We start from the raw sequence: 14,122 nt of genomic DNA on the forward strand, positions 1-14,122 counted from the left end.
AATTAAATATTATTTTATTTTTAATTTAAAATTATTTAATCATTTAATGAAATATGTTATATATATAGTTATTTGTGTATTTAAAAATAAATTATATTTTTTCATTAAGATTTGACTTAAAAATACTGTTTCACCCAGGGTGAGATAAATAACACTTTCCCACCTAAAAATGCTAAAATGGGAAATAAAAGAAAGGCAATAGCCATACTGATGTCTCCAAAATATGTGTAGGAATATGCCACCACTAGCTTTGCTCAGAAACCTTCAATTGCCTTTAATAATGCTAATCCTGGAATTTCTGGCAGACATTTCCGTTACTCTTTTTCCATTAATTTTTATGGCATATAATTTCAAATTAATACATACCAGTAAAGATTCAAATTACTAATTATAATTCAAATAATTTAATTTAATAATTATAAAATTAATCATTAAATTTAAGATTTATCTTATTTAATATAATTAATTTCGTCTAATATAATAGTTTAGCTTATTTGAAATCTCTCGTTACCGAAAAAAAATATTTCAATAATCTAATTCATAACTTGATATTTATATCAGCAGGACTATTTTAAAAAAAAAATTTAAGAAACAAACCCTTGCTTACAATTGAAGCACTTCATTGACGACATGATGCAAACCTCACGGCTGACTGCGCCTCCGTTGAAGAATTCGTGCTTTGTAGTGGCATAATCGTGATTATATGGAAACCGAATGGTAAATTAATATCTTGAAAATGACGCCTCACGCGAGGGTTTTGGCCAATAAAGCCGGAAATGCTCATTTCTAACACAAGAAAGCACCAGCGGCGGCCCTTGGGAACAGAAAACCTTCAATTGCCTTTAATAATGCTAATCCTGGAATTTCTGGCAGACATTTCCGTTACTCTTTTTCCATTAATTTTTATGGCATATAATTTCAAATTAATACATACCAGTAAAGATTCAAATTACTAATTATAATTCAAATAATTTAATTTAATAATTATAAAATTAATCATTAAATTTAAGATTTATCTTATTTAATATAATTAATTTCGTCTAATATAATAGTTTAGCTTATTTGAAATCTCTCGTTACCGAAAAAAAATATTTCAATAATCTAATTCATAACTTGATATTTATATCAGCAGGACTATTTTAAAAAAAAAATTTAAGAAACAAACCCTTGCTTACAATTGAAGCACTTCATTGACGACATGATGCAAACCTCACGGCTGACTGCGCCTCCGTTGAAGAATTCGTGCTTTGTAGTGGCATAATCGTGATTATATGGAAACCGAATGGTAAATTAATATCTTGAAAATGACGCCTCACGCGAGGGTTTTGGCCAATAAAGCCGGAAATGCTCATTTCTAACACAAGAAAGCACCAGCGGCGGCCCTTGGGAACGAGAAATAGGAAGAGGAGAAAAAGAACAGAAAACAAACCACCCTCTTGATTTCTCTCCTCTTTCTCCCTCGGAGCTTTCAAAGTAAAACCTAAACCGTCGACAATGTCTCACTCAGAATCCTCTAGAAATTCTCTCATACCGAGCTTCCTCTACTCCTATTCTTCTCCTCAGAAATCCTTCGCTAACTCCACACCTTTCGTCGATGCTCCTGTTGCGCCATCAGCTCCTTCCTCCACCAGGCGGAGCTTCTTTGTGCCGGCTCCCAGCGAGCCTGGCAAGATTGAGATGTACTCCCCCGCTTTTTACGCCGCCTGTACCGCCGGTGGTATCCTCAGCTGTGGACTGACTCACATGGCCGTCACACCTCTCGATCTTGTCAAGTGTAATATGCAGGTATCTTTATTAGAGATCTGTCGGTTCTAGCTTTCTATTTGCTCCATTTTGACCGTTTTGGTATTAGATTCGTAGCCGGATTAGATCTATTCTTTATAATTTTTTCCGTATTAAATATGTTTTACTTGTTAAATTTCTCATACGGATGGATCTTCGATTTTTAGTCGTGATAGTAATTAATTTTTTTTCCGAACTTTGTTTATTGATGGATCTAATACTCTTGACTATTTGTTATTGTCATGTTTAATATGTTTGAAAAGTTTTTCTTGCTTTGGATCATTTCAAGCTTTTGGTCATATGCTTCGGCTGATTGTATCTAAAATTATAGTTGTTAAGGCTGAGTTTGGCTGCTTGGTATTTTATAAGAGAATGAAAATGATGAGATCAACAGATATTTGTATCCGAGAGCTCCAATATTGTCATGCCACTTGACACAGCATATCTGAATTTGGTTGGAGAGCTTTTGATTTTAGTATTGTGAATCGTTTTCATCATCTATACTAAGTAGAAATGAGTAGTTGAAAACTTTGTTTACACTGTTACAATGTGTGACCATTGTTTAATTCTTAGTTTTAATAGTTGCTTCATGATTTAGGGCTAGGATCAATAGCTCTTTAATCTTACATAGGTTGTAAATCATTATCAAAGAATTTTGAATAGTTGAAATTAAATCTACAAATCATTCTTGAAGTGCATCCTATTTTTAGCTTTACCGCTTGTGTAAAAATTGTTGTGTCATATGCTATTTATATATTATGCTGGAGGTTAGAAGCTTACATCAAGATGGTTGTCTCTTCAGATTGACCCTGCTAAGTACAAAAGCATATCATCTGGTTTTGGAGTTCTCCTCAGGGAGCAAGGAGTGAGGGGCTTCTTCAGGGGATGGGTACCTACCCTCCTTGGTTACAGTGCTCAGGGAGCTTGCAAGTTTGGATTTTATGAGTTTTTCAAGAAGTACTACTCTGACCTTGCTGGTCCAGAGTATGCTGCTAAGTATAAGACCTTGATTTACCTTGCTGGCTCTGCATCTGCTGAGGTGATTGCTGATGTTGCACTTTGCCCCTTTGAGGCAGTGAAGGTTCGTGTTCAAACTCAACCTGGCTTTGCCAGAGGTCTGTCGGATGGACTTCCTAAATTTGTCAAATCTGAGGGTGCTCTTGGGTATGCTTCTATTCATTTGGTTACTTAGTTACCTTAACTAGTTCGCTTGGTAATTTATCTCTAATCAATTCCCTTAATTATTGCAGTTTGTATAAGGGTATTGTTCCTCTCTGGGGACGTCAGATTCCATGTAAGTTGCCATATCTACATGTCTAATTATCAAGTCTTGTTATTTATGAATTGCTAATGTACTTGAATCATAATCAATATATATTTCTGTTTGCTCATATTCTATATTTGTTCTTATATTGCCTTTCTTTGTATTCTGAGAACGAGGACAAACACATTCCTAGAGTTTCCTTTTCTGAATTTAGCTATTATTTTGAAACTTTAAAAACCTAGTTGAGGTTCAGTCTAACTAATTCCCTTGACTTATTACCACTTGTTTTTCCCTTTTGCTGTCTTTTATATTTTTATATAACACTTTCCTTTTGTGCTGCCCATGCTTCACACTGTTCTTTCTATTCTGTATCTACAGTTTACGTGTCTCTGGTAACTTTGCACCCAATAATTATTGTAGTCCACCATTACTTTGTTCATTATGCATTTAACTAATTTACAATGTGGACCTCTATTGGTTTTTGTGGTTGCTATGTGTTTTTTACAGAGAGATGTTTTATTTTGCAGACACAATGATGAAATTTGCTTCATTTGAGACCATTGTTGAGATGGTCTACAAGTATTCCATCCCCACTCCAAAGGACCAGTGCAGCAAATCTTTGCAACTTGGTGTGAGTTTTGCTGGCGGTTATATTGCTGGTGTCTTCTGCGCTATCGTGTCTCATCCTGCTGACAACCTTGTCTCTTTCCTCAATAATGCTAAAGGGGCAACTGTTGGTGATGTGAGTGCTGTTCCTTCTGCATTATTATTTTCACACCATTGTTTCCTTTACTTCTTGTTTTTACTTGTGTTTCTTTTTCATAGGCTGTGAAGAAGCTAGGTTTGTGGGGGCTTTTCACCCGTGGGCTTCCTCTCCGTATTGTCATGATTGGAACACTCACTGGTGCCCAATGGGGAATTTATGATGCATTCAAAGTTTTTGTGGGACTGTAAGTTCTTTTCTCTATTCTTTAGCTTATTGATTTGAACATTTTTTAGTTATCAAATGGTGACAGGGTTAACATAAATCTTCAGGCCAACCACTGGTGGAGTTGCTCCTGCAGCCACTGCTCCAACTGAGCTTGCAAAGGTGTAATACATTGATCACGGAATATTTTTTGTCATTGTTGTGGAATCTGGGAGAACTTGGTAGGATTAATAAACATAGGATTTGCTAAAGGTGCTTGAGTGGCCTCTCAAGTAGATGGAGTATTTTTTTCACATTCAAAACTTATTTTGATCAATATTTGTCTTGGCAAGGATGATTTTGTTTACATCCTACAACTTCGAAACTTTTTGTTGTTAGATTAATATATGAATTTTCAGTTGAATGTTAAAGATCACAGGTTTCCCCCATCAAGAACGGGCAACCAAAATAATAAGGGTGTATTGCATTGAGATACTATTATGTATGTCCCTCTTTCAGGTCATGCCGAGCCACTTGATTTATTTATTTATTCAATAAAATTATACATGCATGTTTTTTTTATATATAATTTAAGTATATAGATGATATGTCATCATATGATTTGATAATTTTGAATTAAAAATGAAATAATATTTAAAATATGGGAATATATGATTTTTGTATTTAATTTGTATATTAAAAATGCATATATATAACATTGCTCTTATTTATTTTATTTCCTTTGCTAATTGTTTCAATCATATATGTGCACATCCTGTGTTTGTCATAAGCTTTCATTTCTTTATTGGATGATAAATATAGAAGTTTCTTTTGAAGTGGTTTATAATGCCTGCCCGGCTTTGATCCAATAAAATTTGAGACAATTCACCCTTCCTAACTTATAAGCGTGGCCTTAATATTTTGTTAACAATTTTGTCGGGGAAAAAGGAGAAAAAAAACGATGCTATAGGTTCAAGCTTGTGAGAGCATCCACCTAACATATGTAGGTCCTTTGGGACATTACAAAACACATCTACGGCTAACGTGCAGCGAGTATTGTTAAACATACATTTGTAATACATAATTTATATACATAAATAATATATTATTAAATATTATTATATTTTTAATTTAAAATTATTAAATTACATAATAATACTTTATTTGTGTATTTAAATTATATATAAAAAATATGAGCGAATAGTTTTATTAAAATGGAGCATAATATGATTTCATACATAAAAAACACGAGAAAATGATTCAAAGCTTGCAGATCATTTTAACATGATAAATTTAAGGTTCCGCAAGAGCATTAATAAGAGTAAAATATGGCTTAAAGATACAAATTTCAAATGGCAAGGTCTTCCCTGTAACTTCCATCCTCCACTCAGCTGAGATCGAAGTAAACAACAAAAAAATGGTGTTATTAATTCTAATTTACATTATCTTCAACTCCTGCCCCTTTATTATTATTATTGCAGTCTGGAGGAACACTCGGACGCTGAATTTAGTACAGACTCGGAACAGCGACTCATCATCAATCAATCAGACAAGATTGATTGTGAATGAGACATATGGGTGAGCATCAGCATCACCTCCCAAACCAGCCATTGCTCCCACCTCATCTTCAGATTTCCAATATGTGCTGCATCAAACATGAAGCCAACAATATCAGGAAATATAACTCGTTATAATACAGTCAAGATACACAGATGAACAAAGAGCAGGATTATCTTGAGGCAAAGATTTTTTTTTGACTATATATGAGATGAGGGAAACTTTAAATTGTTATGCTTATTATTAAGAAGTCTCAGGAAATTCCTGAAAGTGAGTAAATGATGGATTTTTGCCTCTGAAAGCTAAAATAACTACTTTTTTAGATACTAACAAATTACTGACGACAATTAACAAAAGACTAAAAATCTATCCTAGAAAACGAAATCAAGCATTTTAGAAATTGTTGAATGTATGTTTGGTAACTTGGAATAAGAGAGCTTATGGATTGGATTTTCTCCAGTTCTACTGAAGACAGTGAATAAAGGCTTCATTTGTGTCCAAATCAGATGGACTTGGTCCAGGTAGCAAAGACAGTGAATAAGTCTGACTCTAGATGGGTTTCTAGATTATTAAGGTCCACATCCTTAATGCCATGAATTCAGTTTGAATACCTGTGTGTACTGTCACACAATTCTTCCAGGATTGAACGCACTTTCTTTTCACCTTTGGCTGACGGAGCTAAAACACATCCCTGAAATCATCTCAACAGTCAATGCTTAGTCATAAAGCATATGGCCAGTCACAAACCCATTAAGCAATAAAAGAGTTCAATTACCAAGAAAGACGGTGGCAAACCATATCTCAGAATACTCTCTGCAAACACACGCACAGCACAAAAGTGCATCCAGGAACTAAAAACCTGAAAGCAAAAAGCCAATCAAGTGAATCACGAATTTGCTTAGAGGGTCAAGGTCCACACTGTAGCTGTTCTGCACCCACAGAAGATTTATTTTTTTAATTTTTTAACGGTCCACTACAGTAGCCGGCCCTGCTAAAAATGGGGGGCCCGGGCCGGGCCACCTGCCATGTCTAAATTTGCTGTTAAATTAGAGTATGACATGATAGTGAAAACAACAAAAATAATTAAATAATACTGTAAATACAAACCATTATTGTACTCTTCAACAGAATATAAAATGATGACCACCTCATTCATTTCCAACAATTTAGTTGGGTACCCAAAATATAACTTTGTCCATCGTACAACAATGATGGATATTTGCATTAACAATTTTTTTCTCACTTATATTGTAGTCCCATACTAATTATCATGAAATTAATTTAAAAAGAAGGTAAAGTAGAAAATACCTCCCCATAACTCGTATAGCACCATTGCAAAAGGGACCTTCTCAAATTATCCTGGTCATGAACCAATCTGTCTAACTCCTGCTTCCTATTTTCTTGTGCTTCCGAACTGTATTCAAAATCCCGAATCTGAAGTACAAAGGACAAAAAAAATGAAACCTCTATCTAACAATAATGCAAGATATCAATGCAGTTGTATTTAGCACTCACTAAAAAAAGAGCATTCATTCAGTATAGAATGGAAGGCAGACATTTCAGTAACATTCATACATCAGAAGAAACACATGTAACTTGCAAATAAACTCACCTGGAAGCCCTTTTCACGTGCGGCAGTTCTGAAAGTGTCTGCAACACGGCCAAATAGTGTGACAGTGTAAAGAGCATATTCATTATCCTCGTACAATAACTTGGAGGACCTTGGGACCTAAATATTAAAAATTTAGCTCCATTACTGACACTGAAACAATAAAAACAAAAATAATTGTAAACTCAGCTTTTCACACAACTCCATTAATACAATGAACCACAAATTCACTTCAATAAGCCTGTCTCAACTACCCAGTAAGGAAGCATTCTACATTACTTGGTATTCACAGGGCTGTAATAGCTAGCATCAGAACATACAGCCAGACAAGGAATTCTTACCACGTAGTCAGCCAATGTTTCATAGCTGGCCAACCAATCTTTCTGTGAGTACTTGGGGACAACCGCAAGGAGTGTTACAAGATGTTCTGAGGTAATGATATCCTGTGGTTTGACGAGGTTCGAGAGATCACGTACAGCTAAACTGAAATATGAATAGAAAATAATTAGATAATGAAGAAAAAAGTACTTACAACCAGACTAAAATAATATCAATACCTTCCACTTTGCTTCCGGTTGATTGTATTCAGTTGACTACGCACATTATTATACTCAGCAACACGAACCTAAAAGAAATTTAGGACCCAAATCCAATTCAGTAAATACATATCAAGAGCTAGATAACTATTAACTTGCAACCATAATGAGAATTATTTCTCTGGTGCAAAAATTATAAACCCACAGAATCTAAGTAAAAGAAATCCATTTCCATTTTTTCAAAATTTTGCAGTTTTAAGCAGAAAAGGAAGCGTTCTCCTTGATTGCTGAAGAACTATGCTAGCAGTCAGTCACATTCATAAAAATATGAACAGCTCAATGAACTTATATTAACATCATAGACAAAGAGTGGTTGTAGAGAAACAAAGAACAGATAACTACCTATTAACATGTGGATTGTCTGCCTAAAATTTTTTGATTAATCAATAAGGTACCCATGAACAAGATATATACCTTTAGATCATCTTCAATCTTTGACACATGAGTATGAATGCCATCAACAATTTCCCTCAAATGTGACATTGTTGGGTACTTTGCTTCATCCCAAACAAACCTTTCAACACAAACCAGAAAGCATCTCATTATAAACACAAATCACTTTCACAATTGACACTGTGTATCCAAAATTCAAACCAAGTCTGCTAAATATAACACAAAACACACAAATTACACAAAAAACTAAATCCATGTAAACCAACTTAAAAAAAAAAATTTACAATTAACTTAATAAATGTAACACATAATATAAACATGAATTAAATAGTCAAACCAGGACCTCAAGTTCATGCTATGCTTACTGAACATAGATTTACCTAGTGAGGTAAGAATCAACTGGTACTCCATCAACAGTCAAAGAGCTAGTCTCCAAACCTGAAACCCTCTCCAATTCCTCGATCTGTCGCCTGATCTTATGGGACACTCCTTCAACAAAGCTATTTGACTGCACATTTGATTAAATTCCAAACCAAACATAACTAGTAAATTTACAAAAGTACAATATAATGCTGAAATCCAATACATTATATCACACTACCAAAAACAAAGCAAAGTAAAATTCTCAACCAAAGAACTTAGAACAATATCACCTGAACTGATTATAGCACAATCTATAGATCTAGTTACCTGAAAAAGTACAGAATAACGTATAAAATGGGACATTCAAAATCAACAGAATGTTGCAGATTTTTTTTCGAAACTAAACCATTGATATTATAACATTTCTTCAAGTGATTATAAAAAACAACCTATAGATCTAAGTATTCACTAGATTCAAAAATCAAAACAAATAATAACAACATACAACTTGTACTTTGATCAAGAAAAAGGATCCACAGTAAAAAACAAAAAAGAAAATTACGAAATTGGGTACACTAATTACCTTCAATAGATCATCGCTGAGAGCAAGAAGTGAATCGAGGGTTCCAACACGGAGATTAGGAATATTGAACTGAATAAAAAATTAATTAATTAAAATGAAAAAAAAAAAGAATAAAATGCAAATAAAATTACGAAAGACGATCAGATCTGTGAGTTACCCTGTACAGAGGAGTATCAAAAGAATATTTGGATATTTGTTCCTGTAATCGATTCCAGAGAGTAGAGGGTGAGTTTTTTACTGGAAGAGACACAATCCAGTACCTTGATGCCATATTCACAAGCTCTTATATTAACAATGGAGCTCGTTGTTTGTAAATAAATTTTCTTCTATACGAATGGGATAGTGATTTTAAAGTTTTAAACCCAATTGGTTTCCTCAGTCACAAATAAAGCCACGCCATTTCGCCATCTTATTTGGCCTTTGGAAACAAGCGTCTGCCACTTCTACAGGGAAGAAGGGGAACAAACCATATCAGGTAGATTAAAATTCCTTCTATATTTATTAGGCCAAAGGACAATTCCTCTCTCCCCACCCCCCCAAGGTTTAATGAAAAGACTTGTCACCCATTAACTTTCAGAAACCTAAATACCCACCCATTTACTTTTATGAATAGGGGTAAAATTATCATTTAACTAAAAATATTTTTAAAAAAAACTATTATATTTTTCCCCCACTCAAGGTTTGAAAAATTACTATTTTCCTCGTAGGATTTCATTCTTTCTCTGATGACATTCTCTGATTGACCTTCTGTCTACTGATGCTCTCTCTAACGTCCATGATGAAGATGTGCTCATGAAAAGACCACAAAGATGACAATTGAAAACGACATTGTCAAAGATCTGTTGTGCAATGAATTGTCTGGAAGTAATGTTTGATGCCAATAATCTCCGATCAAAATTTACGGTTTTAGACCAATAGGAAGAGAAGTTAAAAGGGAGAGAGAATACGATCGAAAATGACAAACTCCGTCGTCTCTGGTGATAGTTTCAAAATCATAAAGGGAAAAAATGATTTTTCAAACTTCCAAAGAGGAAATCAGATTTATAAACTTAGAGAGAAATAAATTATTTTTTATTTTTTGTGTAATGATAATTTTATTCGTATTTTAGTTTTTTAAAAATTAATAAATGGGAATTTGTCTTATAAGTTGATATAAACACCTACCGTGGGGCTCGAACCCACGACTACAAGGGTAAGAGCCTTGCACTCCACCAACAGAGCAAGACGGACCCACTGATGCCCTTTTAATTTTTTTATATATATACTATTTGAAAGGGCTGGGAATATTTACGATATCAACCAAACAAAAACGAGACAATAATTAATGACATCTCTCCAATCATACCAAAAGTCTCAAAAGTATTATGAACTCAGTTTTTGAATAGGAACAACGAATGTGTATGAGCCCCTGAGTAGCGTGAGTGACAATGCATATGAAATATTAAGTGAACAAGTTTGGGTTTGAGATTTTTCAATATTATATTAAGAAACTCTCAATTTAGTATAGTGATTTTAAGATTAGTTATTAGGTACGAGATTTTATTTATTAAATATAATTGGTTAAATCTTAACGAGACAATCCAATCCGAATGACTTTCCTAAGAAAAAATAAAAAACCACAAATGTTGTGTATGTTGCGCAAGTTTTCACACTTGCTCCTTATTACATTTCTACTTTTGACATACAACAACAAACAGTTGAGTTATGCTACTGCTTAGGGCCAAAACAAAGTTGCTCTCTTTCTCGTGGAGGTTTTTAAGCTACTGCCCTAATCTTTTAACAACACATCACAGATGAGTTTAGTAGAATTCATCAAGAGATAAGTTCTCGACGGAGCCAAAGCTTTCCTGCAGAGTTCCAATCCTAGAATAGCTTGTCAGTGATCCACCCAAAAAATCTAGTGGAGAGTCATTTGGGAAGGCCGTAGTGTCATAAATAAACGACATGGCTGCGTCGTCACCGTTAGGATGATTGGCGTAAATGGAGCTCCAATGGTTTACTTCATAGTCGTAAAGAAACAAGTCATTGACATCAGTCGTAGAGAAATTAGTATAAATTACATCTTGATCAGAAGCCTTTTTAGCCTGGATGACCTGCCAAAGTATATATCAAGGTAAAATTTCTGTAAGTAATCAAGAGAAGCTTAATTTTGCTATATCAAAAGATTAGCTAGGGTGGTTTTCATTGCATACATAATTCTGGTTTTGACTGTCTTGGTACACTATGATAAAGTCTCCAAGCTGTAGCCCGTGTGTGTTTACAAAGTCGCCTGAGAAAAATGCAAAAATATTGAGGATCTATCATTGTTTCATATGTAGAACGATCAAATCAGATCAAATATATATATTTACCTGTATTTTCAAGTACATACATTCGGCTATTGTTGTTAGGCCAGAACCTGCTTACAAATAAGAAAGGTATGTGATCAATAGGTACCAATTCCACTGATAGCAAAGTGGGCTAGTGTTTCTCTGCCATTAAGGAAAGAGCAGGAGAAATTAACTTAAACCTGTATTTGAAGCTCCACACATGGAGGCCATCCAAGTCATCCATGGTAATAAGAATCCCTTCCTTGGACTCGAGAATGGGGAGGTAAGACTCGGCTGCTTTCTGAAATGAAGTTGCTATCCATTATGCCATTGATGAGTTCACAAACAAATTAAGAAATCAACAAATGGGAAGTTGGTAATATTTGTATATTTATGTGACAGTTAGCAAGAAATGAACCTCTGATTGTTAGTTAAGGAGTTCATTGACAAGTTATATATGCTCAGCATCATGTGAAGTGAAAGAAAATATAAATCTAAGTTTAGAAATTAGTCGCATTCAAACCTTTGGAAGAATCATTCTCCTGAGAGAGCCTACATCACTGTTCTTAAGTTCCTTCTGAAAAAGGAATCTCAACCTCCTTGGATCAATGACCTACATCGGAAAAGAGTATTCTCAAGTCAATAAATGAAAAAACAAATAGAAGAGGATTGCCACAAACAGATTGTCATTGAATTACCATCAATCTATATTTCTGACACTGCAAATTTTCAAGAAGAGGATCACCCTCTCGAAAATTGGCCTAATCTTCATTTAAACGTTATGCACTACAATCCACAGTCAACCGTAATCGAAGCTAAAGTCATAAAAATATAATTTTGAATATATAAATAGATATATAATTGATATATATCCATCATAAATGTCAACAACCCAATCTAATAATAAATCCCTGAACAAATTTGAATAATAAAACATGTGTTTTTTTTTTAAATTTTTAACATATACAAATGGCAGCTCTATTCGTTATAATATTAATGTCTTCTCCGTTCTACAATTTATCTTTTTTTTTTTCCAGAATAAATTTAAAATATAGACATCTCAGAAGCCCCCAGCAACGAAAGATTTCCCTAACAAACCCTTGATATTATATATAGTTATATCTTCAAAAGCAGCAAATATTTATATTTATTTTTTTGAAAAATACATTTTAATTACAAAAATCACTCAAACAAAGAGCTGCATTGAAACAAAGCTTAAAAAATAAGAATAGCAAACTAATTGAACTAGATAAAAGTCGCTATTCGATCAATCGAGTTTAGAGAAATCAATATAAGTTCCTCTACATCCCACCTTCCGATGAAGAAATTTATTATTAAGATCAGACTGAATCTAAACCGGGTGAGTTGAGTACAATTAGTGAATAATTATGGAGAATTAATGACATTCGTTATGCAAATAAAAAGAGAGAGAGAGAGAGAGAGAGAGAGAGAGAGAACTCACCCATGTGGGAGCAGTGGTGGCAGGCACGTGCGAGGTGGTGGAAGATGAAGAATTACCAAAAGAGAAAAGATTGAAAGAAGAAGATCGTCTCTGTCTGGCCATCCTTTTCTTCCTGTTGACACCAAGACTGGTCACAGCAGCAACAAGGTCACGGGTTGACCCGCCACGATCGGATCTAAAACGGGTATTGTCTCCCTTCTTAGTGACACCCTCAACACCTGCCATGAAAGCAGAGGCCTCGGGTTTCTCATGAACACTAAGCGTAAGAGGCCCTTGGTCCATCATCATTAGGGTTTTTTGGGCCACAGTCAATTGGTCAAGTTAAAAACTGAACCCTCAAAGAAAAAAGGAAAAAGAAGAAAATAATCACTAATTTGCTTTAGATTTCAGTGAGACCACTGGCTGTGCAGATCGAAACTACCGGTGATGGACGCTCGGCAATCACGAAATGGGGGTTTGGCTTAAAGAGAAAGGTGTGTTTTTTTTCTGTTTTTAGCTAGACTTTGGTGAATGCAGTGTCTAGTTCGTTTGACATTTGTGACTTCTGCATTCACTCTTTCTTTTACCATCTTTTGCTCACATTATTATTTTATAAAATCACCACTGGAGTGATAATAATGGTTACAATACAATGTACATGTGATGGGTGATGGGGTTTTTGGGAGATAAGTTTAAATGACAAAGTAGGGTTAGGGTTTGCTGATCACAGCGCCTTTTTTTAGTGACAAATGTTGTGCATGGATTCATGGTGATTTCTGTGAGATTGTATATAAAAATGAATAGAGTAGAAAAAAGCGAAAGCGATCAGTTAACTCGGTTGAATTGGTGTTAGCTTTAGGGTTGTGTCAGGGGATGACCAAGAAGAAGATGACGAATGGGAGGTAGAAGAAAGAACAGGTGTTGCCAAAGTTCTGATACAATGCAACAGAAATCAATGGCATTTGGGTTGGGTTGGGTTTGGTTTTATTGGACTCTTCGTCTTTCCTTCCTTTCCATGTACTCAAAACGACACACACTAGCACAGTTGCACTCTCTCTCTCTCTCTCTCTCTCTCTGTGTCTTTGTAGGTGAGTGGTTTTGAATTTTCATTGAAGGTGGGAAAAGGAAAACCGGTATTTATGTGTCTTCGTTTCAGGCATGCTACTTCAAAGCTTTATACGTAGAGGGAGATTGACATACTGTGTATGTAATCGTACAGGAGACAGTTTGTGTAAGTGTGTGAATTAACTTGTGCTCTTCTGATGAGAGGAAATTGATTTCTTCTATAATACTTATTTGCATTCAATGTAATCAATGG

At 34.6% G+C, this 14,122-nt stretch overlaps 3 protein-coding genes across 3 annotated transcripts; 1 reads left to right on the forward strand and 2 right to left on the reverse strand.

Moving 5' to 3' along the window:
* Positions 1 to 1,339: 1,339 nt before the first annotated feature.
* On the forward strand, positions 1,340 to 4,476 carry LOC123224183 (mitochondrial phosphate carrier protein 3, mitochondrial). Its single transcript, XM_044647770.1, has 6 exons — positions 1,340 to 1,785; positions 2,585 to 2,946; positions 3,033 to 3,076; positions 3,574 to 3,788; positions 3,872 to 3,996; positions 4,082 to 4,476. The coding sequence occupies exons 1-6, from the start codon at positions 1,495 to 1,497 to the stop codon at positions 4,140 to 4,142; spliced, it is 1,098 nt and encodes a 365-aa protein (XP_044503705.1). The 5' UTR covers positions 1,340 to 1,494; the 3' UTR covers positions 4,143 to 4,476.
* Positions 4,477 to 5,209: 733 nt separating this feature from the next.
* On the reverse strand, positions 5,210 to 9,521 carry LOC123222348 (V-type proton ATPase subunit C-like). The gene is made up of 11 exons (XM_044645050.1): positions 9,212 to 9,521; positions 9,055 to 9,123; positions 8,489 to 8,616; positions 8,130 to 8,229; positions 7,677 to 7,744; positions 7,461 to 7,602; positions 7,123 to 7,239; positions 6,819 to 6,944; positions 6,286 to 6,369; positions 6,122 to 6,201; positions 5,210 to 5,598 (listed from the first exon to the last, which is right to left on the reverse strand). The coding sequence occupies exons 1-11, from the start codon at positions 9,323 to 9,325 to the stop codon at positions 5,499 to 5,501; spliced, it is 1,128 nt and encodes a 375-aa protein (XP_044500985.1). The 5' UTR covers positions 9,326 to 9,521; the 3' UTR covers positions 5,210 to 5,498.
* Positions 9,522 to 10,607: 1,086 nt separating this feature from the next.
* Positions 10,608 to 13,390, reverse strand: LOC123224457 (B3 domain-containing transcription factor FUS3-like). Its single transcript, XM_044648114.1, has 6 exons — positions 12,826 to 13,390; positions 11,887 to 11,976; positions 11,564 to 11,664; positions 11,406 to 11,452; positions 11,247 to 11,323; positions 10,608 to 11,147 (listed from the first exon to the last, which is right to left on the reverse strand). The coding sequence occupies exons 1-6, from the start codon at positions 13,111 to 13,113 to the stop codon at positions 10,854 to 10,856; spliced, it is 897 nt and encodes a 298-aa protein (XP_044504049.1). The 5' UTR covers positions 13,114 to 13,390; the 3' UTR covers positions 10,608 to 10,853.
* Positions 13,391 to 14,122: the final 732 nt, after the last annotated feature.

This window comes from Mangifera indica, chromosome 8 (genome assembly GCF_011075055.1).
Source record: "Mangifera indica cultivar Alphonso chromosome 8, CATAS_Mindica_2.1, whole genome shotgun sequence".
Taxonomy (NCBI): domain Eukaryota; kingdom Viridiplantae; phylum Streptophyta; class Magnoliopsida; order Sapindales; family Anacardiaceae; genus Mangifera; species Mangifera indica.